Source organism: Drosophila novamexicana, unplaced genomic scaffold, assembly GCF_003285875.2.
Source record: "Drosophila novamexicana strain 15010-1031.04,08,12 unplaced genomic scaffold, DnovRS2.1 tig00001639-arrow-arrow-pilon, whole genome shotgun sequence".
Taxonomy (NCBI): Eukaryota; Metazoa; Arthropoda; class Insecta; order Diptera; family Drosophilidae; genus Drosophila; species Drosophila novamexicana.
In genome coordinates this window covers 7839-32218 of record NW_020824873.1, presented here as the reverse complement: position 1 = coordinate 32218, position 24380 = coordinate 7839, and the positions used below count along the sequence as shown (strand labels likewise).

General features: G+C 49.7%; 1 protein-coding gene and 3 long non-coding RNA genes across 7 annotated transcripts; all 4 read left to right on the top strand.

The window, feature by feature from the left end:
• Positions 1-1579: 1579 nt before the first annotated feature.
• LOC115768120 lies at positions 1580-2683 on the top strand. Of its 2 annotated transcripts, XR_004018485.1 has the most exons (6): positions 1580-1710; positions 1783-1826; positions 2058-2223; positions 2278-2326; positions 2384-2455; positions 2527-2683. It is a non-coding gene; the product is annotated as an uncharacterized LOC115768120 (long non-coding RNA). The 2 variants fall into 2 exon arrangements; XR_004018486.1 differs by lacking the exons at positions 1580-1710; positions 1783-1826 and adding an exon at positions 1905-1952 and having other exon boundaries at positions 2033-2223.
• Positions 2684-8687: 6004 nt separating this feature from the next.
• On the top strand, positions 8688-9976 carry LOC115768118. Of its 3 annotated transcripts, none has more exons than XM_030712616.1 (5): positions 8688-8799; positions 8857-9021; positions 9099-9142; positions 9230-9249; positions 9349-9632. In XM_030712616.1, exons 2-5 carry the CDS (start codon positions 8966-8968, stop codon positions 9607-9609), a joined length of 381 nt encoding a protein of 126 aa, XP_030568476.1. In that variant the 5' UTR covers positions 8688-8799; positions 8857-8965; the 3' UTR covers positions 9610-9632. The 3 variants fall into 3 exon arrangements, with proteins under 3 accessions (XP_030568476.1, XP_030568477.1, XP_030568479.1); XM_030712619.1 differs by lacking the exons at positions 8688-8799; positions 8857-9021; positions 9099-9142 and adding exons at positions 9677-9748; positions 9820-9976 and having other exon boundaries at positions 9227-9268; positions 9349-9516; positions 9571-9619; XM_030712617.1 differs by lacking the exon at positions 9230-9249 and having other exon boundaries at positions 9374-9632.
• A 6006-nt stretch (positions 9977-15982) lies between these two features.
• LOC115768117 lies at positions 15983-17292 on the top strand. The gene is made up of 7 exons (XR_004018483.1): positions 15983-16092; positions 16150-16314; positions 16392-16435; positions 16667-16832; positions 16887-16935; positions 16993-17064; positions 17136-17292. It is a non-coding gene; the product is annotated as an uncharacterized LOC115768117 (long non-coding RNA).
• Positions 17293-23297: 6005 nt separating this feature from the next.
• Positions 23298-24380, top strand: LOC115768119. The gene is made up of 6 exons (XR_004018484.1): positions 23298-23407; positions 23465-23629; positions 23707-23750; positions 23982-24147; positions 24202-24250; positions 24308-24380. It is a non-coding gene; the product is annotated as an uncharacterized LOC115768119 (long non-coding RNA).

Sequence of the window (24380 nt, the reverse complement as noted above, 5' to 3'; positions counted from 1 at the left end):
CTCTGCAGGAACTCCAGGCATCAAACTTGACGTTCCACCGCTCGAGCTTCATGTACGCCGTTTCTTGTACGTTGGCGTACGCCTCCTCCGGTTGAAAATCATCCGCTCTCCGGTCCTCTACTCGGAAATGGCGGTTATTCGAGTTACGCCAGTTCCTCGACTGAGCATCTGCGACGTAAACTGGGCTGCTGGACGAATACTCCGCCCCTCGTGCGCCTTATCTATGTGGCTTCGGTGGCACCGGTGGTGGAAATGCCTCGCGCTGGAACACTTCCCGTTCTTTCGGGATGGCGCCTGTTCGTGGTCCCGGCTCGACATGTCTCGGCGGGTTCGGCGCAGTGTTAGTCTGGCGGCCTGAGCACATCAATGATGCCCTTCATAATTTCCATGAAGCCAGCTCGCATCTCCTCGCGGATGGACTCGCTGATGCCAGATGGCAGAGCATGCCGATACGTTTGGTGGGCCTGAGCGATCGCCGCTTTTGCCGCCGATTTGAGATCTGTCTCTCTGGAAATCCCCGGAAATTCATTGGCGTTCGCACCAGTCCCCCAGCCGGGCGCGGCGGTGGCAGAGCCGACGCCCCATCAGCGTCAGAAGCCCAATCAGACACCTGTTCCTCAGCCATACTTATCCCTTCTGAGAACTGTACCCCTCTCTTCTACAAAAATTGCTACCCTTAAACAAAACGTTACCAATATTCATAATAAATTTATAAATAAATAAACACCCACTAACAAATCTTACTAATAGAGAATAATAATTTCATACACATCGACCACAAAAACATTTACAAAATTAAATTTTTTTCTTTCTAATTAATTTCAAATACTTGGGGAAGAAATCCTAACACAGGCTAACTAATCTACGCATAATCTGGACAGTGGACAACACTTAAGCATTCGTCAAATGCTCAGCTCGTCAGTTTGACTGACGAACGGCATTCAAGGAACGCTACCTTGAACGCGAACGTTTCGCCAACATGCAAACGTGACTTACCGTCATCAACCACTAAGAGAAAACTTCTCATGTTTATGGATACTCTCTACTTTCGTCGTGCTTCTCGGATTCCACGTCACGCTGCGCGATTATGAGCTCCCTACTCGTGCCACATAAGACTTCAGCGGTGTGGGTCCTGAAGCCAAAGGAATCCTTTTCTCTGTACCTTCATTTATATCGTATTTGTTTTTCTATGATTACGCAACGACTTCAAAGAAGCCGAGTGCTTCTTCAAGTTGGGCGCCATATTGTTACGGAACTGCTTGTTTCTCTGTGGGCCGCGCCGGCTGGCTCATCGGTTTCTCTGGGTGTAGTCCCATCCCTGGCCCGCAGTCCGCACAATCGATAACAACAAAGCTACACGTCTGTAGCAAAACAGACTTACACAGCACTATGCAAATATATTATGAACGATAACGTCAAACAATCGGAACTTCTAACTCATGAACAAAATAAACAGCTGTAACAACTATGAAAATGTAAACAACAAAGGTGAGACACTCAATATAAATTTACAAAAAACACAATTAATCCACCTTACTCTTCCAGATCGGGCCCCGGTTCCGGACCCAGCGTACCCGCCCAACCATGAGACGAGCACCTACACTCGTCTTCCTCATTTTGTCCATTAGATGGCCATCAGCCTGTGCCGGCTGTTATGCCAATTCTCCCCAACGAAGAAAATTTAACCGAACATTTCTCTCATCAGATACGGTATATAATTGGTTGCGTTTTCTTAAAGTGAATAACACTTATAAGCATTGCTTATGGCATTTATCTTTGCAGCTATTTCGAATCTCTTACAAGAGGATATTTGGTTAGCTTCACAGGTGCGTATAATGGTTTGTGCATTCTTATAATTATTGGCCTTAATATTTCTTTTATTCCTTTCTGATTTGCATGAGGTCTCCGTCCAGATGAATTAACACTTATGCACGTGAACGTTTCTTACACGGGTGCGTATTAATATTGCATATTTATATTTATACTTATGGACAAAGTGTATTAATGCCTAAATTTTTCTCTTATCTTCTAGAATTCTCTTTTTTTCATTTTAACAGCACTAAGTGGAACAGGCGACGAAATTCTACCAGGATACTGCTAGTCGCCGCAAAAACAAAACACGCACGAAGGAAATTTGGATGCAAACGTTGCGCCAATTTAGGACCAATGTGCCCACACAACTACGCAAAACTGGGTATGCCACGAATATCGGTCGTGCAACAGGTAGGTGATATGAATTGTATTAAATCGCTTAATTCTACCTTACCCTACCTAAAGAGCTCTCTGGGGGAGGTAAGGGGCGATGTAAATGGATAATTCCAATTAGGTAAGTATGTGAGCATAGTTCGCGCAAGTGTTAATTTTAAATGTTTATCTTTTACAGGCGCAGATGCATCACCCTTGGAAATTCCCTCACCGTTCGCACTCTAAAGTGAAACTCGGCGTAAGTGCCTATGTAAGTATGGACATGATTTATAAATACAAAAAAACTAAATTTAACGACAAAAAAACTCTGTTCTTTTTCAGGGAGTACGGTCAGGAGCCTCCATCATATCTCTGCCATGGGCTCGAACGAGGATGGGCAAAAATGAAACGGACTCACTCGGAGGATGTGGGCGTGGTCTCGCCTGTGGCCGCTTCTTCGCTGTTGGCGTCCGGTCCGTGATGGCTCGTCCGTCCGTCTCGTAGATTACGCCGACACTTGGCTGGCGGCGTCGCGGATATGGCTGGTGTGTGCCGCTGAGGTGCGGGAGCTGGTCCCTTTGTTGCCGGAACCGTTAATTTTTTTTTTTTTGCTTGTCTCGTCGCACTTAGGTTTTAAGTTCTTTTTTTTGCAATACCTTAGCACATAAGGGTTAAGCGATTTACTAATAAAGAAACCTCCTCAAAAAACAAGTGTGATTTGATATTTTCTATTCCTCTTTTTTTTTAAGCACATGCCCTTAGCCGGCAAAATAAAATATCCAATTTTCAGATTTTCTTAACGGTGAGCCGGTACGTCCGCTGTGGACCGCTGACAAAATCGAACTCTCATTACATTTGGGCAGCAACATCATCGGTGCCGAATTTCGGCACACGCATACATATGCGATGCGGGCACCGTTGCTGCACATCTGCACAGCTGCATTTTTTTGGGTCAATGGCCCATATGACGGTCAAGGGCATATACAAGGGCATGCGATCCACTCAATTCATATTCCCTTTAAGAGCGAACTGAGCGGCCAATAGCAATCGTCGCTATTGGCGCCGTGGATCGCAAGTCTGGCGTTGCCACCCTTCAAAAATTTGGGCTCCGCCGTGGGCGCCGCTTCACCCCGCATACTCCGATCCTATGGCGAAAAGATATCGGCGTGGCCGATAATATCGCACGCAACCAACTAGGAAACCCTCGGTGCTACCGATAACGTCAAATGCAACATCACCACGCAGATTATTGTAATGACATGAATGACCATTACAAGGAATCTGCGTGCGCATTTCATGGATTGACCCAGCCGGCTAATAACGATGCCCAACGTAGGCCAATCCATATTTCGCACCGACCCGAAAAAAAAAAAAACAAAACAGGGAGGACGGGCGCTGCCGCCGCCATTGCCTGGCATTGAGGTGAGCAAACTACGATTATGTTCGTATATCTTTTGCGTGGAAGACGCCTAGCATGCGTCCCTGGAGATCTTCTAACTCGTAGGCATTGGTGCCCACGGCTCGGACGACTCGGCTCTTCAAGAATTTCCGGGCGAACTTGGCATTGAAGGCTTTGCCGAAGCTGCTTAGTGCAAAGTTGCGCCTCCACACTTCCTGTCCCGGTTCCAGATGGAGCTGGCGCGCACGGTGGTTGTATCGTTGGCGGCTTCGCTCGTATGCGGTGTGCAGGTGGTCCTTGACTTGGCTTCGGATTACAGCCAGTCTGTCCTTCGCGTCAAGGTCAGGATACTGTGATCGGCCAATGATCTCAGCTTCCTGGCCAGTTTGTAACTGGAACCATTCAGGTACATCTGCTGTCCAAAGACCGCGAAAAACGGAGTCACTCCCGTAGCGCTGTGGACCACATTCCGGATCGCCACTTCCACCTCTGGTAGGTACGCGTCCCAATCCCGATGATCCTGACCCAGGTAGGTTCTGATTGCAGACAGCACTGTGTGGTTCACGCGTTCGGCGGCGTTGCTCTGAGGCGAATACACTGGTGTGCGCAGGTGGGTAATGCCAAACGCCTGGACCATGGCATCGAACGACTTTGACACGAATTGTCGTCCATTATCCGAATGGATCACTTCCGGCACGCCAAATTTGAAGAACACCTCATGCACTAGGAAGTAAACGACATCCGCCGCGGTGGCTACCCTCATGGCCTTCAGGAAGGTTAATTTCGAGAAGTGGTCTACGACGACGAATATCCACGCATGCCCTCGTTTCGACCGTGGATTCTTCCCCAAGAAGTCGATATAAAGCTTCTGGAAGGGGCGGTCGGTGCGCACTTCTTCCCCAATGCCGACCTGCATCCGGTAGTTTTGTGCCTTGGTCTCCTTGCATGTCTCGCATTTCCGTACATAATACCTGACTTGTATGGCCATGTTGGGCCAATAATATCGCCTGCGCAGCGCATGCAGCGTTTTCCTCATGCCTCCATGAGCTGACGTCTCCCGCTCAAGTCTTTGAGACTCATAAGCCACTGCAGGCTCGCATGATCGGTGATTACCGTGAACGGCATCATCTCCACGTACGGTCGAAATCGATGTATGGCCAGCTTGGCGGCTAGGCATTCCTTCTCGGTCACCGAATAGTTGATCTGGTGCTTGTTGAGTTTGGTCGAGAAGAATGCGATCGGCCTTTCCTGTTGCTCGTCGTCTAGCTGGAACAACACGGCTCGGAATGGTCTTCGAAAATCCGCGTGAACTAACACCGGGGCAGTGGTGAGGGCTAACTTCAAGCTTTCCATGGCATCCACGGCCTCGTCACTCAACACAAATCTACCCGTTCTCTTCTTAAGGGCATCATCACTCAACGGTACTGAGATCTCGGCGAAGTTCTTTATGAATCGTCGATACCACCCCGCTGTATCTAAGAAGCTTCGTAGTTCCTTGACCGTCCTCGGATTCGGGATGTTTCGGATCGCTTCTACTCTTCCCGGATCCCTGCGCAGCGTCCCGCCGCCTATGATGAAACCCAGGTAGTTTAGGTTACGGAAGCAGAATTTTGACTTCGCCATGCCTATGGTGAGGTTCGCGTTCCTCAGACACTCGGCCACCAGTTCCAAGTATTTTAGGTGCGTTGGAAAATCTGCCGATATTATCAGCAAATCGTCTAGGTATACGAACACGTTGGACCTCAGATTCGCCGGGATTACCTTGTCCATGAGCCTGCAAAGTTGTTGAGCGGCGTTGCAGAGCCCGAATGGCATGTGGCGAAACTGGTACAGCGGCCTCCCTGGTACGGTAAACGCCGTATACGCCCTGCTCTTCTCCTCCATCTCGATTTGCCAGAACGCGAACTTAAGGTCGAGAGATAAAATGAGTCTCGTCGATTCGCGATAAGATGCCCTCGATGCATGGAAGCGGGTAAGCGTCCTTTACCGTCACACCGTTTAGTTTCCTGGCATCTAAGCAAAACCTGTTCTTCCCAGGCCTCATCACCACCGTCGTCCAGTTGCTCCAGGGGCTGTCACTCTCCTCGATGATGCCTAACTTTAGCATTTTATCCACCTCGGCCCACACGATCACTTGTTTGGCCGGAGACAGCGGATAATGTCTGTCCTTCACGGGTTCTGCTCCCTCGATCAGCTGAATTCGGTGCTGGAGCAGGTGAGTTTTCCCTAGGCCATCCTTCTCAAATTGGAGAAATCTGCGCTTCACGCTTTCCAACTGACTCTTCTGATCGTTGTCCAGGTCCCACATTTCCGAATCCGCCGCGCAGTCGTCGTCGTCCCGGTAATATGCCACCTCTGGGTTCGCTACCGTTTCCTCAGATGCCTCTGGTGGTGTTCCTGGCTTTCTGGCCGGACCGAGCAGCTCTGGTACAATCTCAAGGGCCCGCCAGAAATCGATCCCCAGGTATAGTTCCTGTCGCAGGTCCGGGCACATGTAAAATACGATATTTTCCTTTCTATTCTCGTATTTCACAGGCAGAACCACGCGACCTAAAATTGGGCGATTGGCACCCGCCGCTGTCCTCACCATCGATTCGTAAGGCCGCGCTTCCCATCCCAGTTCCTCCACTAACTTCCGGCATCCTCGTCCCAACAGACTGACTGAGGCCCCCGTGTCCAGCAACCCTTTCATCTTGGCCCCGGCGACTTCCACTTCGGCAAATACGCGTGGGTCTATACAATCCTCCCGTCTCACCGCTTCGACGACCTGGCGCCGGGTAATCCTGCGTCTGCGGAAGCGCGCACGTGCCTTCACCACTCTCCGGTTGGCTAGTGTCATCCCTTCCACCTGTCGCTCACCAAAAATTCTATTTCGGGCCGACATGTATGCCCGAACACGTTCTTCATACGGTAAGCCCCTAAGTGTTCCTCCTTTGCTTATATTATTATTATAATACGCCTTATCCTGATCCTTATTCCAACTCTCCGTCTCCTTTTCCATGATTATTGGCTTTTGTAGGTACCCCTCTCCTGCTTCCCCGCGGTCGCCGTCCCGGAACGCGTCTGCCCCGCCATCACCGCGCTCCCTCTGGGGTTTTCCGGACAGTTTTCGCACTGGAAAGTGGCCGGCTTTCCACACCTATAGCAGAATATTTTCCGCTCCTTGGACAGGCAGTCTCTAAAGACGTGATCGAATTGTCTGCAGTTCCAGCATACAAGTCGGGATGAGTTCCTGCCTCGCACGAATGCTTCCTCCAGTTCTCCCGGCGGCGTTTCTGTACGTTGTGGTGGTACTTCAACCTCGTGGACTACGGGCCTCGTCCCTTGTGGACAACGCGACGGCTGCAGGTACCCCGTCCGGCTTCTACGACCCATGTGCCTCTCCACTTCTAGGCACTCTTGGCGCAGTTCATCCACGGTGAGCACGTCCATGGCATAGATATATTTCGCCAGACTTTCTTTCAAACCACGCTTTATAATCTTCACCAGCTCGCGGTCTCTCAGCGGCTTCTGGAGTCGCGCGGCGAGTTGAAGCATGTGGTGGATATAACTATCTACCCCTTCGCTGGCCTGTTGCTCTCGTTGTAATAGCTCCTGTATCACATCGTGTTCCGTCTGGTAGCCCCGGAACCTGTCCAAGAGGGCATGTCGCAGTTGCATCCAGCTGTCGACCCTAGAATGCCGCACGTGCATCCAATACCACTCGCGGGCGCGGCCGGTCAGGAGCAGGTGGAAACCGCGCAGGACCTCCTTCCACGGGCATTGATACTGCCTCTGCAGGAACTCCAGGCATCAAACTAGACGTTCCACCGCTCGAGCTTCATGTACGCCGTTTCTTGTACGTTGGCGTACGCCTCCTCCGGTTGAAAATCATCCGCTCTCCGGTCCTCTACTCGGAAATGGCGGTTATTCGAGTTACGCCAGTTCCTCGACTGAGCATCTGCGACGTAAACTGGGCTGCTGGACGAATACTCCGCCCCTCGTGCGCCTTGTCTATGTGGCTTCGGTGGCACCGGTGGTGGAAATGCCTCGCGCTGGAACACTTCCCGTTCTTTCGGGATGGCGCCTGTTCGTGGTCCCGGCTCGACATGTCTCGGCGGGTTCGGCGCAGTGTTAGTCTGGCGGCCTGAGCACATCAATGATGCCCTTCATAATTTCCATGAAGCCAGCTCGCATCTCCTCGCGGATGGACTCGCTGATGCCAGATGGCAGAGCATGCCGATACGTTTGGTGGGCCTGAGCGATCGCCGCTTTTGCCGCCGATTTGAGATCTGTCTCTCTGGAAATCCCCGGAAATTCATTGGCGTTCGCACCAGTCCCCCAGCCGGGCGCGGCGGTGGCAGAGCCGACGCCCCATCAGCGTCAGAAGCCCAATCAGACACCTGTTCCTCAGCCATACTTATCCCTTCCGAGAACTGTACCCCTCTCTTCTACAAAAATTGCTACCCTTAAACAAAACGTTACCAATATTCCTAATAAATTTATAAATAAATAAACACCCACTAACAAATCTTACTAATAGAGAATAATAATTTCAAACACATCGACCACAAAAACATTTACAAAATTAAATTTTTTTCTTTCTAATTAATTTCAAATACTTGGGGAAGAAATCCTAACACAGGCTAACTAATCTACGCATAATCTGGACAGTGGACAACACTTAAGCATTCGTCAAGGAACGCTACCTTGAACGCGAACGTTTCGCCAACATGCAAACGTGACTTACCGTCATCAACCACTAAGAGAAAACTTCTCATGTTTATGGATACTCTCTACTTTCGTCGTGCTTCTCGGATTCCACGTCACGCTGCGCGATTATGAGCTCCCTACTCGTGCCACATAAGACTTCAGCGGTGTGGGTCCTGAAGCCAAAGGAATCCTTTTCTCTGTACCTTCATTTATATCGTATTTGTTTTTCTATGATTACGCAACGACTTCAAAGAAGCCGAGTGCTTCTTCAAGTTGGGCGCCATATTGTTACGGAACTGCTTGTTTCTCTGTGGGCCGCGCCGGCTGGCTCATCGGTTTCTCTGGGTGTACTCCCATCCCTGGCACGCACAATCGATAACAACAAAGCTACACGTCTGTAGCAAAACAGACTTACACAGCACTATGCAAAACGAGCCACAAATCGATAACGTCAAACAATCGGAACTTCTAACTCATGAACAAAATAAACAGCTGTAACAACTATGAAAATGTAAACAACAAAGGTGAGACACTCAATATAAATTTACAAAAAACACAATTAATCCACCTTACTCTTCCAGATCGGGCCCCGGTTCCGGACCCAGCGTACCCGCCCAACCATGAGACGAGCACCTACACTCGTCTTCCTCATTTTGTCCATTAGATGGCCATCAGCCTGTGCCGGCTGTTATGCCAATTCTCCCCAACGAAGAAAATTTAACCGAACATTTCTCTCATCAGATACGGTATATAATTGTATATATATAATTTTCTTAAAGTGAATAACAATTATAAGCATTGCTTATGGCATTTATCTTTGCAGCTATTTCGAATCTCTTACAAGTGGATATTTGGTTAGCTTCACAGGTGCGTATAATGGTTTGTGCATTCTTATAATTATTGGCCTTAATATTTCTTTTATTCCTTTCTGATTTGCATGAGGTCTCCGTCCAGATGAATTAACACTTATGCACGTGAACGTTTCTTACACGGGTGCGTATTAATATTGCATATTTATATTTATACTTATGGACAAAGTGTATTAATGCCTAAATTTTTCTCTTATCTTCTAGAATTCTCTTTTTTTCATTTTAACAGCACTAAGTGGAACAGGCGACGAAATTCTACCAACAAAACACGCACGAAGGAAATTTGGATGCAAACGTTGCGCCAATTTAGGACCAATGTGCCCACACAACTACGCAAAACTGGGTATGCCACGAATATCGGTCGTGCAACAGGTAGGTGATATGAATTGTATTAAATCGCTTAATTCTACCTTACCCTACCTAAAGAGCTCTCTGGGGGAGGTAAGGGGCGATGTAAATGGATAATTCCAATTAGGTAAGTATGTGAGCATAGTTCGCGCAAGTGTTAATTTTAAATGTTTATCTTTTACAGGCGCAGATGCATCACCCTTGGAAATTCCCTCACCGTTCGCACTCTAAAGTGAAACTCGGCGTAAGTGCCTATGTAAGTATGGACATGATTTATAAATACAAAAAAACTAAATTTAACGACAAAAAAACTCTGTTCTTTTTCAGGGAGTACGGTCAGGAGCCTCCATCATATCTCTGCCATGGGCTCGAACGAGGATGGGCAAAAATGAAACGGACTCACTCGGAGGATGTGGGCGTGGTCTCGCCTGTGGCCGCTTCTTCGCTGTTGGCGTCCGGTCCGTGATGGCTCGTCCGTCCGTCTCGTAGATTACGCCGACACTTGGCTGGCGGCGTCGCGGATATGGCTGGTGTGTGCCGCTGAGGTGCGGGAGCTGGTCCCTTTGTTGCCGGAACCGTTAATTTTTTTTTTTTTGCTTGTCTCGTCGCACTTAGGTTTTAAGTTCTTTTTTTTGCAATACCTTAGCACATAAGGGTTAAGCGATTTACTAATAAAGAAACCTCCTCAAAAAACAAGTGTGATTTGATATTTTCTATTCCTCTTTTTTTTTAAGCACATGCCCTTAGCCGGCAAAATAAAATATCCAATTTTCAGATTTTCTTAACGGTGAGCCGGTACGTCCGCTGTGGACCGCTGACAAAATCGAACTCTCATTACATTTGGGCAGCAACATCATCGGTGCCGAATTTCGGCACACGCATACATATGCGATGCGGGCACCGTTGCTGCACATCTGCACAGCTGCATTTTTTTGGGTCAATGGCCCATATGACGGTCAAGGGCATATACAAGGGCATGCGATCCACTCAATTCATATTCCCTTTAAGAGCGAACTGAGCGGCCAATAGCAATCGTCGCTATTGGCGCCGTGGATCGCAAGTCTGGCGTTGCCACCCTTCAAAAATTTGGGCTCCGCCGTGGGCGCCGCTTCACCCCGCATACTCCGATCCTATGGCGAAAAGATATCGGCGTGGCCGATAATATCGCACGCAACCAACTAGGAAACCCTCGGTGCTACCGATAACGTCAAATGCAACATCACCACGCAGATTATTGTAATGACATGAATGACCATTACAAGGAATCTGCGTGCGCATTTCATGGATTGACCCAGCCGGCTAATAACGATGCCCAACGTAGGCCAATCCATATTTCGCACCGACCCGAAAAAAAAAAAAACAAAACAGGGAGGACGGGCGCTGCCGCCGCCATTGCCTGGCATTGAGGTGAGCAAACTACGATTATGTTCGTATATCTTTTGCGTGGAAGACGCCTAGCATGCGTCCCTGGAGATCTTCTAACTCGTAGGCATTGGTGCCCACGGCTCGGACGACTCGGCTCTTCAAGAATTTCCGGGCGAACTTGGCATTGAAGGCTTTGCCGAAGCTGCTTAGTGCAAAGTTGCGCCTCCACACTTCCTGTCCCGGTTCCAGATGGAGCTGGCGCGCACGGTGGTTGTATCGTTGGCGGCTTCGCTCGTATGCGGTGTGCAGGTGGTCCTTGACTTGGCTTCGGATTACAGCCAGTCTGTCCTTCGCGTCAAGGTCAGGATACTGTGATCGGCCAATGATCTCAGCTTCCTGGCCAGTTTGTAACTGGAACCATTCAGGTACATCTGCTGTCCAAAGACCGCGAAAAACGGAGTCACTCCCGTAGCGCTGTGGACCACATTCCGGATCGCCACTTCCACCTCTGGTAGGTACGCGTCCCAATCCCGATGATCCTGACCCAGGTAGGTTCTGATTGCAGACAGCACTGTGTGGTTCACGCGTTCGGCGGCGTTGCTCTGAGGCGAATACACTGGTGTGCGCAGGTGGGTAATGCCAAACGCCTGGACCATGGCATCGAACGACTTTGACACGAATTGTCGTCCATTATCCGAATGGATCACTTCCGGCACGCCAAATTTGAAGAACACCTCATGCACTAGGAAGTAAACGACATCCGCCGCGGTGGCTACCCTCATGGCCTTCAGGAAGGTTAATTTCGAGAAGTGGTCTACGACGACGAATATCCACGCATGCCCTCGTTTCGACCGTGGATTCTTCCCCAAGAAGTCGATATAAAGCTTCTGGAAGGGGCGGTCGGTGCGCACTTCTTCCCCAATGCCGACCTGCATCCGGTAGTTTTGTGCCTTGGTCTCCTTGCATGTCTCGCATTTCCGTACATAATACCTGACTTGTATGGCCATGTTGGGCCAATAATATCGCCTGCGCAGCGCATGCAGCGTTTTCCTCATGCCTCCATGAGCTGACGTCTCCCGCTCAAGTCTTTGAGACTCATAAGCCACTGCAGGCTCGCATGATCGGTGATTACCGTGAACGGCATCATCTCCACGTACGGTCGAAATCGATGTATGGCCAGCTTGGCGGCTAGGCATTCCTTCTCGGTCACCGAATAGTTGATCTGGTGCTTGTTGAGTTTGGTCGAGAAGAATGCGATCGGCCTTTCCTGTTGCTCGTCGTCTAGCTGGAACAACACGGCTCGGAATGGTCTTCGAAAATCCGCGTGAACTAACACCGGGGCAGTGGTGAGGGCTAACTTCAAGCTTTCCATGGCATCCACGGCCTCGTCACTCAACACAAATCTACCCGTTCTCTTCTTAAGGGCATCATCACTCAACGGTACTGAGATCTCGGCGAAGTTCTTTATGAATCGTCGATACCACCCCGCTGTACCTAAGAAGCTTCGTAGTTCCTTGACCGTCCTCGGATTCGGGATGTTTCGGATCGCTTCTACTCTTCCCGGATCCCTGCGCAGCGTCCCGCCGCCTATGATGAAACCCAGGTAGTTTAGGTTACGGAAGCAGAATTTTGACTTCGCCATGCCTATGGTGAGGTTCGCGTTCCTCAGACACTCGGCCACCAGTTCCAAGTATTTTAGGTGCGTTGGAAAATCTGCCGATATTATCAGCAAATCGTCTAGGTATACGAACACGTTGGACCTCAGATTCGCCGGGATTACCTTGTCCATGAGCCTGCAAAGTTGTTGAGCGGCGTTGCAGAGCCCGAATGGCATGTGGCGAAACTGGTACAGCGGCCTCCCTGGTACGGTAAACGCCGTATACGCCCTGCTCTTCTCCTCCATCTCGATTTGCCAGAACGCGAACTTAAGGTCGAGAGATAAAATGAGTCTCGTCGATTCGCGATAAGATGCCCTCGATGCATGGAAGCGGGTAAGCGTCCTTTACCGTCACACCGTTTAGTTTCCTGGCATCTAAGCAAAACCTGTTCTTCCCAGGCCTCATCACCACCGTCGTCCAGTTGCTCCAGGGGCTGTCACTCTCCTCGATGATGCCTAACTTTAGCATTTTATCCACCTCGGCCCACACGATCACTTGTTTGGCCGGAGACAGCGGATAATGTCTGTCCTTCACGGGTTCTGCTCCCTCGATCAGCTGAATTCGGTGCTGGAGCAGGTGAGTTTTCCCTAGGCCATCCTTCTCAAATTGGAGAAATCTGCGCTTCACGCTTTCCAACTGACTCTTCTGATCGTTGTCCAGGTCCCACATTTCCGAATCCGCCGCGCAGTCGTCGTCGTCCCGGTAATATGCCACCTCTGGGTTCGCTACCGTTTCCTCAGATGCCTCTGGTGGTGTTCCTGGCTTTCTGGCCGGACCGAGCAGCTCTGGTACAATCTCAAGGGCCCGCCAGAAATCGATCCCCAGGTATAGTTCCTGTCGCAGGTCCGGGCACATGTAAAATACGATATTTTCCTTTCTATTCTCGTATTTCACAGGCAGAACCACGCGACCTAAAATTGGGCGATTGGCACCCGCCGCTGTCCTCACCATCGATTCGTAAGGCCGCGCTTCCCATCCCAGTTCCTCCACTAACTTCCGGCATCCTCGTCCCAACAGACTGACTGAGGCCCCCGTGTCCAGCAACCCTTTCATCTTGGCCCCGGCGACTTCCACTTCGGCAAATACGCGTGGGTCTATACAATCCTCCCGTCTCACCGCTTCGACGACCTGGCGCCGGGTAATCCTGCGTCTGCGGAAGCGCGCACGTGCCTTCACCACTCTCCGGTTGGCTAGTGTCATCCCTTCCACCTGTCGCTCACCAAAAATTCTATTTCGGGCCGACATGTATGCCCGAACACGTTCTTCATACGGTAAGCCCCTAAGTGTTCCTCCTTTGCTTATATTATTATTATAATACGCCTTATCCTGATCCTTATTCCAACTCTCCGTCTCCTTTTCCATGATTATTGGCTTTTGTAGGTACCCCTCTCCTGCTTCCCCGCGGTCGCCGTCCCGGAACGCGTCTGCCCCGCCATCACCGCGCTCCCTCTGGGGTTTTCCGGACAGTTTTCGCACTGGAAAGTGTCCGGCTTTCCACACCTATAGCAGAATATTTTCCGCTCCTTGGACAGGCAGTCTCTAAAGACGTGATCGAATTGTCTGCAGTTCCAGCATACAAGTCGGGATGAGTTCCTGCCTCGCACGAATGCTTCCTCCAGTTCTCCCGGCGGCGTTTCTGTACGTTGTGGTGGTACTTCAACCTCGTGGACTACGGGCCTCGTCCCTTGTGGACAACGCGACGGCTGCAGGTACCCCGTCCGGCTTCTACGACCCATGTGCCTCTCCACTTCTAGGCACTCTTGGCGCAGTTCATCCACGGTGAGCACGTCCATGGCATAGATATATTTCGCCAGACTTTCTTTCAAACCACGCTTTATAATCTTCACCAGCTCGCGGTCTCTCAGCGGCTTCTGGAGTCGCGCGGCGAGTTGAAGCATGTGGTGGATATAACTATCTACCCCTTCGCTGGCCTGTTGCTCTCGTTGTAATAGCTCCTGTATCACATCGTGTTCCGTCTGGTAGCCCCGGAACCTGTCCAAGAGGGCATGTCGCAGTTGCATCCAGCTGTCGACCCTAGAATGCCGCACGTGCATCCAATACCACTCGCGGGCGCGGCCGGTCAGGAGCAGGTGGAAACCGCGCAGGACCTCCTTCCACGGGCATTGATACTGCCTCTGCAGGAACTCCAGGCATCAAACTAGACGTTCCACCGCTCGAGCTTCATGTACGCCGTTTCTTGTACGTTGGCGTACGCCTCCTCCGGTTGAAAATCATCCGCTCTCCGGTCCTCTACTCGGAAATGGCGGTTATTCGAGTTACGCCAGTTCCTCGACTGAGCATCTGCGACGTAAACTGGGCTGCTGGACGAATACTCCGCCCCTCGTGCGCCTTGTCTATGTGGCTTCGGTGGCACCGGTGGTGGAAATGCCTCGCGCTGGAACACTTCCCGTTCTTTCGGGATGGCGCCTGTTCGTGGTCCCGGCTCGACATGTCTCGGCGGGTTCGGCGCAGTGTTAGTCTGGCGGCCTGAGCACATCAATGATGCCCTTCATAATTTCCATGAAGCCAGCTCGCATCTCCTCGCGGATGGACTCGCTGATGCCAGATGGCAGAGCATGCCGATACGTTTGGTGGGCCTGAGCGATCGCCGCTTTTGCCGCCGATTTGAGATCTGTCTCTCTGGAAATCCCCGGAAATTCATTGGCGTTCGCACCAGTCCCCCAGCCGGGCGCGGCGGTGGCAGAGCCGACGCCCCATCAGCGTCAGAAGCCCAATCAGACACCTGTTCCTCAGCCATACTTATCCCTTCCGAGAACTGTACCCCTCTCTTCTACAAAAATTGCTACCCTTAAACAAAACGTTACCAATATTCCTAATAAATTTATAAATAAATAAACACCCACTAACAAATCTTACTAATAGAGAATAATAATTTCAAACACATCGACCACAAAAACATTTACAAAATTAAATTTTTTTCTTTCTAATTAATTTCAAATACTTGGGGAAGAAATCCTAACACAGGCTAACTAATCTACGCATAATCTGGACAGTGGACAACACTTAAGCATTCGTCAAGGAACGCTACCTTGAACGCGAACGTTTCGCCAACATGCAAACGTGACTTACCGTCATCAACCACTAAGAGAAAACTTCTCATGTTTATGGATACTCTCTACTTTCGTCGTGCTTCTCGGATTCCACGTCACGCTGCGCGATTATGAGCTCCCTACTCGTGCCACATAAGACTTCAGCGGTGTGGGTCCTGAAGCCAAAGGAATCCTTTTCTCTGTACCTTCATTTATATCGTATTTGTTTTTCTATGATTACGCAACGACTTCAAAGAAGCCGAGTGCTTCTTCAAGTTGGGCGCCATATTGTTACGGAACTGCTTGTTTCTCTGTGGGCCGCGCCGGCTGGCTCATCGGTTTCTCTGGGTGTACTCCCATCCCTGGCACGCACAATCGATAACAACAAAGCTACACGTCTGTAGCAAAACAGACTTACACAGCACTATGCAAAACGAGCCACAAATCGATAACGTCAAACAATCGGAACTTCTAACTCATGAACAAAATAAACAGCTGTAACAACTATGAAAATGTAAACAACAAAGGTGAGACACTCAATATAAATTTACAAAAAACACAATTAATCCACCTTACTCTTCCAGATCGGGCCCCGGTTCCGGACCCAGCGTACCCGCCCAACCATGAGACGAGCACCTACACTCGTCTTCCTCATTTTGTCCATTAGATGGCCATCAGCCTGTGCCGGCTGTTATGCCAATTCTCCCCAACGAAGAAAATTTAACCGAACATTTCTCTCATCAGATACGGTATATAATTGTATATATATAATTTTCTTAAAGTGAATAACAATTATAAGCATTGCTTATGGCATTTATCTTTGCAGCTATTTCGAATCTCTTACAAGTGGATATTTGGTTAGCTTCACAGGTGCGTATAATGGTTTGTGCATTCTTATAATTATTGGCCTTAATATTTCTTTTATTCCTTTCTGATTTGCATGAGGTCTCCGTCCAGATGAATTAACACTTATGCACGTGAACGTTTCTTACACGGGTGCGTATTAATATTGCATATTTATATTTATACTTATGGACAAAGTGTATTAATGCCTAAATTTTTCTCTTATCTTCTAGAATTCTCTTTTTTTCATTTTAACAGCACTAAGTGGAACAGGCGACGAAATTCTACCAGGATACTGCTAGTCGCCGCAAAAACAAAACACGCACGAAGGAAATTTGGATGCAAACGTTGCGCCAATTTAGGACCAATGTGCCCACACAACTACGCAAAACTGGGTATGCCACGAATATCGGTCGTGCAACAGGTAGGTGATATGAATTGTATTAAATCGCTTAATTCTACCTTACCCTACCTAAAGAGCTCTCTGGGGGAGGTAAGGGGCGATGTAAATGGATAATTCCAATTAGGTAAGTATGTGAGCATAGTTCGCGCAAGTGTTAATTTTAAATGTTTATCTTTTACAGGCGCAGATGCATCACCCTTGGAAATTCCCTCACCGTTCGCACTCTAAAGTGAAACTCGGCGTAAGTGCCTATGTAAGTATGGACATGATTTATAAATACAAAAAAACTAAATTTAACGACAAAAAAACTCTGTTCTTTTTCAGGGAGTACGGTCAGGAGCCTCCATCATATCTCTGCCATGGGCTCGAACGAGGATGGGCAAAAATGAAACGGACTCACTCGGAGGATGTGGGCGTGGTCTCGCCTGTGGCCGCTTCTTCGCTGTTGGCGTCCGGTCCGTGATGGCTCGTCCGTCCGTCTCGTAGATTACGCCGACACTTGGCTGGCGGCGTCGCGGATATGGCTGGTGTGTGCCGCTGAGGTGCGGGAGCTGGTCCCTTTGTTGCCGGAACCGTTAATTTTTTTTTTTTTGCTTGTCTCGTCGCACTTAGGTTTTAAGTTCTTTTTTTTGCAATACCTTAGCACATAAGGGTTAAGCGATTTACTAATAAAGAAACCTCCTCAAAAAACAAGTGTGATTTGATATTTTCTATTCCTCTTTTTTTTTAAGCACATGCCCTTAGCCGGCAAAATAAAATATCCAATTTTCAGATTTTCTTAACGGTGAGCCGGTACGTCCGCTGTGGACCGCTGACAAAATCGAACTCTCATTACATTTGGGCAGCAACATCATCGGTGCCGAATTTCGGCACACGCATACATATGCGATGCGGGCACCGTTGCTGCACATCTGCACAGCTGCATTTTTTTGGGTCAATGGCCCATATGACGGTCAAGGGCATATACAAGGGCATGCGATCCACTCAATTCATATTCCCTTTAAGAGCGAACTGAGCGGCCAATAGCAATCGTCGCTATTGGCGCCGTGGATCGCAAGTCTGGCGTTGCCACCCTTCAAAAATTTGGGCTCCGCCGTGGGCGCCGCTTCACCCCGCATACTCCGATCCTATGGCGAAAAGATATCGGCGTGGCCGATAATATCGCACGCAACCAACTAGGAAACCCTCGGTGCTACCGATAACGTCAAATGCAACATCACCACGCAGATTATTGTAATGACATGAATGACCATTACAAGGAATCTGCGTGCGCATTTCATGGATTGACCCAGCCGGCTAATAACGATGCCCAACGTAGGCCAATCCATATTTCGCACCGACCCGAAAAAAAAAAAACAAAACAGGGAGGACGGGCGCTGCCGCCGCCATTGCCTGGCATTGAGGTGAGCAAACTACGATTATGTTCGTATATCTTTTGCGTGGACGACGCCTAGCATGCGTCCCTGGAGATCTTCTAACTCGTAGGCATTGGTGCCCACGGCTCGGACGACTCGGCTCTTCAAGAATTTCCGGGCGAACTTGGCATTGAAGGCTTTGCCGAAGCTGCTTAGTGCAAAGTTGCGCCTCCACACTTCCTGTCCCGGTTCCAGATGGAGCTGGCGCGCACGGTGGTTGTATCGTTGGCGGCTTCGCTCGTATGCGGTGTGCAGGTGGTCCTTGACTTGGCTTCGGATTACAGCCAGTCTGTCCTTCGCGTCAAGGTCAGGATACTGTGATCGGCCAATGATCTCAGCTTCCTGGCCAGTTTGTAACTGGAACCATTCAGGTACATCTGCTGTCCAAAGACCGCGAAAAACGGAGTCACTCCCGTAGCGCTGTGGACCACATTCCGGATCGCCACTTCCACCTCTGGTAGGTACGCGTCCCAATCCCGATGATCCTGACCCAGGTAGGTTCTGATTGCAGACAGCACTGTGTGGTTCACGCGTTCGGCGGCGTTGCTCTGAGGCGAATACACTGGTGTGCGCAGGTGGGTAATGCCAAACGCCTGGACCATGGCATCGAACGACTTTGACACGAATTGTCGTCCATTATCCGAATGGATCACTTCCGGCACGCCAAATTTGAAGAACACCTCATGCACTAGGAAGTAAACGACATCCGCCGCGGTGGCTACCCTCATGGCCTTCAGGAAGGTTAATTTCGAGAAGTGGTCTACGACGACGAATATCCACGCATGCCCTCGTTTCGACCGTGGATTCTTCCCCAAGAAGTCGATATAAAGCTTCTGGAAGGGGCGGTCGGTGCGCACTTCTTCCCCAATGCCGACCTGCATCCGGTAGTTTTGTGCCTTGGTCTCCTTGCATGTCTCGCATTTCCGTACATAATACCTGACTTGTATGGCCATGTTGGGCCAATAATATCGCCTGCGCAGCGCATGCAGCGTTTTCCTCATGCCTCCATGAGCTGACGTCTCCCGCTCAAGTCTTTGAGACTCATAAGCCACTGCAGGCTCGCATGATCGGTGATTACCGTGAACGGCATCATCTCCACGTACGGTCGAAATCGATGTATGGCCAGCTTGGCGGCTAGGCATTCCTTCTCGGTCACCGAATAGTTGATCTGGTGCTTGTTGAGTTTGGTCGAGAAGAATGCGATCGGCCTTTCCTGTTGCTCGTCGTCTAGCTGGAACAACACGGCTCGGAATGGTCTTCGAAAATCCGCGTGAACTAACACCGGGGCAGTGGTGAGGGCTAACTTCAAGCTTTCCATGGCATCCACGGCCTCGTCACTCAACACAAATCGACCCGTTCTCTTCTTAAGGGCATCATCACTCAACGGTACTGAGATCTCGGCGAAGTTCTTTATGAATCGTCGATACCACCCCGCTGTACCTAAGAAGCTTCGTAGTTCCTTGACCGTCCTCGGATTCGGGATGTTTCGGATCGCTTCTACTCTTCCCGGATCCCTGCGCAGCGTCCCGCCGCCTATGATGAAACCCAGGTAGTTTAGGTTACGGAAGCAGAATTTTGACTTCGCCATGCCTATGGTGAGGTTCGCGTTCCTCAGACACTCGGCCACCAGTTCCAAGTATTTTAGGTGCGTTGGAAAATCTGCCGATATTATCAGCAAATCGTCTAGGTATACGAACACGTTGGACCTCAGATTCGCCGGGATTACCTTGTCCATGAGCCTGCAAAGTTGTTGAGCGGCGTTGCAGAGCCCGAATGGCATGTGGCGAAACTGGTACAGCGGCCTCCCTGGTACGGTAAACGCCGTATACGCCCTGCTCTTCTCCTCCATCTCGATTTCCCAGAACGCGAACTTAAGGTCGAGAGATAAAATGAGTCTCGTCGATTCGCGATAAGATGCCCTCGATGCATGGAAGCGGGTAAGCGTCCTTTACCGTCACACCGTTTAGTTTCCTGGCATCTAAGCAAAACCTGTTCTTCCCAGGCCTCATCACCACCGTCGTCCAGTTGCTCCAGGGGCTGTCACTCTCCTCGATGATGCCTAACTTTAGCATTTTATCCACCTCGGCCCACACGATCACTTGTTTGGCCGGAGACAGCGGATAATGTCTGTCCTTCACGGGTTCTGCTCCCTCGATCAGCTGAATTCGGTGCTGGAGCAGGTGAGTTTTCCCTAGGCCATCCTTCTCAAATTGGAGAAATCTGCGCTTCACGCTTTCCAACTGACTCTTCAGATCGTTGTCCAGGTCCCACATTTCCGAATCCGCCGCGCAGTCGTCGTCGTCCCGGTAATATGCCACCTCTGGGTTCGCTACCGTTTCCTCAGATGCCTCTGGTGGTGTTCCTGGCTTTCTGGCCGGACCGAGCAGCTCTGGTACAATCTCAAAGGCCCGCCAGAAATCGATCCCCAGGTATAGTTCCTGTCGCAGGTCCGGGCACATGTAAAATACGATATTTTCCTTTCTATTCTCGTATTTCACAGGCAGAACCACGCGACCTAAAATTGGGCGATTGGCACCCGCCGCTGTCCTCACCATCGATTCGTAAGGCCGCGCTTCCCATCCCAGTTCCTCCACTAACTTCCGGCATCCTCGTCCCAACAGACTGACTGAGGCCCCCGTGTCCAGCAACCCTTTCATCTTGGCCCCGGCGACTTCCACTTCGGCAAATACGCGTGGGTCTATACAATCCTCCCGTCTCACCGCTTCGACGACCTGGCGCCGGGTAATCCTGCGTCTGCGGAAGCGCGCACGTGCCTTCACCACTCTCCGGTTGGCTAGTGTCATCCCTTCCACCTGTCGCTCACCAAAAATTCTATTTCGGGCCGACATGTATGCCCGAACACGTTCTTCATACGGTAAGCCCCTAAGTGTTCCTCCTTTGCTTATATTATTATTATAATACGCCTTATCCTGATCCTTATTCCAACTCTCCGTCTCCTTTTCCATGATTATTGGCTTTTGTAGGTACCCCTCTCCTGCTTCCCCGCGGTCGCCGTCCCGGAACGCGTCTGCCCCGCCATCACCGCGCTCCCTCTGGGGTTTTCCGGACAGTTTTCGCACTGGAAAGTGTCCGGCTTTCCACACCTATAGCAGAATATTTTCCGCTCCTTGGACAGGCAGTCTCTAAAGACGTGATCGAATTGTCTGCAGTTCCAGCATACAAGTCGGGATGAGTTCCTGCCTCGCACGAATGCTTCCTCCAGTTCTCCCGGCGGCGTTTCTGTACGTTGTGGTGGTACTTCAACCTCGTGGACTACGGGCCTCGTCCCTTGTGGACAACGCGACGGCTGCAGGTACCCCGTCCGGCTTCTACGACCCATGTGCCTCTCCACTTCTAGGCACTCTTGGCGCAGTTCATCCACGGTGAGCACGTCCATGGCATAGATATATTTCGCCAGACTTTCTTTCAAACCACGCTTTATAATCTTCACCAGCTCGCGGTCTCTCAGCGGCTTCTGGAGTCGCGCGGCGAGTTGAAGCATGTGGTGGATATAACTATCTACCCCTTCGCTGGCCTGTTGCTCTCGTTGTAATAGCTCCTGTATCACATCGTGTTCCGTCTGGTAGCCCCGGAACCTGTCCAAGAGGGCATGTCGCAGTTGCATCCAGCTGTCGACCCTAGAATGCCGCACGTGCATCCAATACCACTCGCGGGCGCGGCCGGTCAGGAGCAGGTGGAAACCGCGCAGGACCTCCTTCCACGGGCATTGATACTGCCTCTGCAGGAACTCCAGGCATCAAACTAGACGTTCCACCGCTCGAGCTTCATGTACGCCGTTTCTTGTACGTTGGCGTACGCCTCCTCCGGTTGAAAATCATCCGCTCTCCGGTCCTCTACTCGGAAATGGCGGTTATTCGAGTTACGCCAGTTCCTCGACTGAGCATCTGCGACGTAAACTGGGCTGCTGGACGAATACTCCGCCCCTCGTGCGCCTTGTCTATGTGGCTTCGGTGGCACCGGTGGTGGAAATGCCTCGCGCTGGAACACTTCCCGTTCTTTCGGGATGGCGCCTGTTCGTGGTCCCGGCTCGACATGTCTCGGCGGGTTCGGCGCAGTGTTAGTCTGGCGGCCTGAGCACATCAATGATGCCCTTCATAATTTCCATGAAGCCAGCTCGCATCTCCTCGCGGATGGACTCGCTGATGCCAGATGGCAGAGCATGCCGATACGTTTGGTGGGCCTGAGCGATCGCCGCTTTTGCCGCCGATTTGAGATCTGTCTCTCTGGAAATCCCCGGAAATTCATTGGCGTTCGCACCAGTCCCCCAGCCGGGCGCGGCGGTGGCAGAGCCGACGCCCCATCAGCGTCAGAAGCCCAATCAGACACCTGTTCCTCAGCCATACTTATCCCTTCCGAGAACTGTACCCCTCTCTTCTACAAAAATTGCTACCCTTAAACAAAACGTTACCAATATTCCTAATAAATTTATAAATAAATAAACACCCACTAACAAATCTTACTAATAGAGAATAATAATTTCAAACACATCGACCACAAAAACATTTACAAAATTAAATTTTTTTCTTTCTAATTAATTTCAAATACTTGGGGAAGAAATCCTAACACAGGCTAACTAATCTACGCATAATCTGGACAGTGGACAACACTTAAGCATTCGTCAAGGAACGCTACCTTGAACGCGAACGTTTCGCCAACATGCAAACGTGACTTACCGTCATCAACCACTAAGAGAAAACTTCTCATGTTTATGGATACTCTCTACTTTCGTCGTGCTTCTCGGATTCCACGTCACGCTGCGCGATTATGAGCTCCCTACTCGTGCCACATAAGACTTCAGCGGTGTGGGTCCTGAAGCCAAAGGAATCCTTTTCTCTGTACCTTCATTTATATCGTATTTGTTTTTCTATGATTACGCAACGACTTCAAAGAAGCCGAGTGCTTCTTCAAGTTGGGCGCCATATTGTTACGGAACTGCTTGTTTCTCTGTGGGCCGCGCCGGCTGGCTCATCGGTTTCTCTGGGTGTACTCCCATCCCTGGCACGCACAATCGATAACAACAAAGCTACACGTCTGTAGCAAAACAGACTTACACAGCACTATGCAAAACGAGCCACAAATCGATAACGTCAAACAATCGGAACTTCTAACTCATGAACAAAATAAACAGCTGTAACAACTATGAAAATGTAAACAACAAAGGTGAGACACTCAATATAAATTTACAAAAAACACAATTAATCCACCTTACTCTTCCAGATCGGGCCCCGGTTCCGGACCCAGCGTACCCGCCCAACCATGAGACGAGCACCTACACTCGTCTTCCTCATTTTGTCCATTAGATGGCCATCAGCCTGTGCCGGCTGTTATGCCAATTCTCCCCAACGAAGAAAATTTAACCGAACATTTCTCTCATCAGATACGGTATATAATTGTATATATATAATTTTCTTAAAGTGAATAACAATTATAAGCATTGCTTATGGCATTTATCTTTGCAGCTATTTCGAATCTCTTACAAGTGGATATTTGGTTAGCTTCACAGGTGCGTATAATGGTTTGTGCATTCTTATAATTATTGGCCTTAATATTTCTTTTATTCCTTTCTGATTTGCATGAGGTCTCCGTCCAGATGAATTAACACTTATGCACGTGAACGTTTCTTACACGGGTGTGTATTAATATTGCATATTTATATTTATACTTATGGACAAAGTGTATTAATGCCTAAATTTTTCTCTTATCTTCTAGAATTCTCTTTTTTTCATTTTAACAGCACTAAGTGGAACAGGCGACGAAATTCTACCAGGATACTGCTAGTCGCCGCAAAAACAAAACACGCACGAAGGAAATTTGGATGCAAACGTTGCGCCAATTTAGGACCAATGTGCCCACACAACTACGCAAAACTGGGTATGCCACGAATATCGGTCGTGCAACAGGTAGGTGATATGAATTGTATTAAATCGCTTAATTCTACCTTACCCTACCTAAAGAGCTCTCTGGGGGAGGTAAGGGGCGATGTAAATGGATAATTCCAATTAGGTAAGTATGTGAGCATAGTTCGCGCAAGTGTTAATTTTAAATGTTTATCTTTTACAGGCGCAGATGCATCACCCTTGGAAATTCCCTCACCGTTCGCACTCTAAAGTGAAACTCGGCGTAAGTGCCTATG

Excerpts from the sequence above, each read along its gene's own strand:
- LOC115768118 (XM_030712616.1), top strand. The coding sequence starts at position 8,966 with ATGCCAATTCTCCCCAACGAAGAAAATTTAACCGAACATTTCTCTCAT. Across the intron at positions 9,022-9,098 it reads CATTTCTCTCATCAGATACG|CTATTTCGAATCTCTTACAA; the intron begins GTATATAATTGT and ends TTATCTTTGCAG. Across the intron at positions 9,250-9,348 it reads ATGAATTAACACTTATGCAC|AATTCTCTTTTTTTCATTTT; the intron begins GTGAACGTTTCT and ends CTTATCTTCTAG.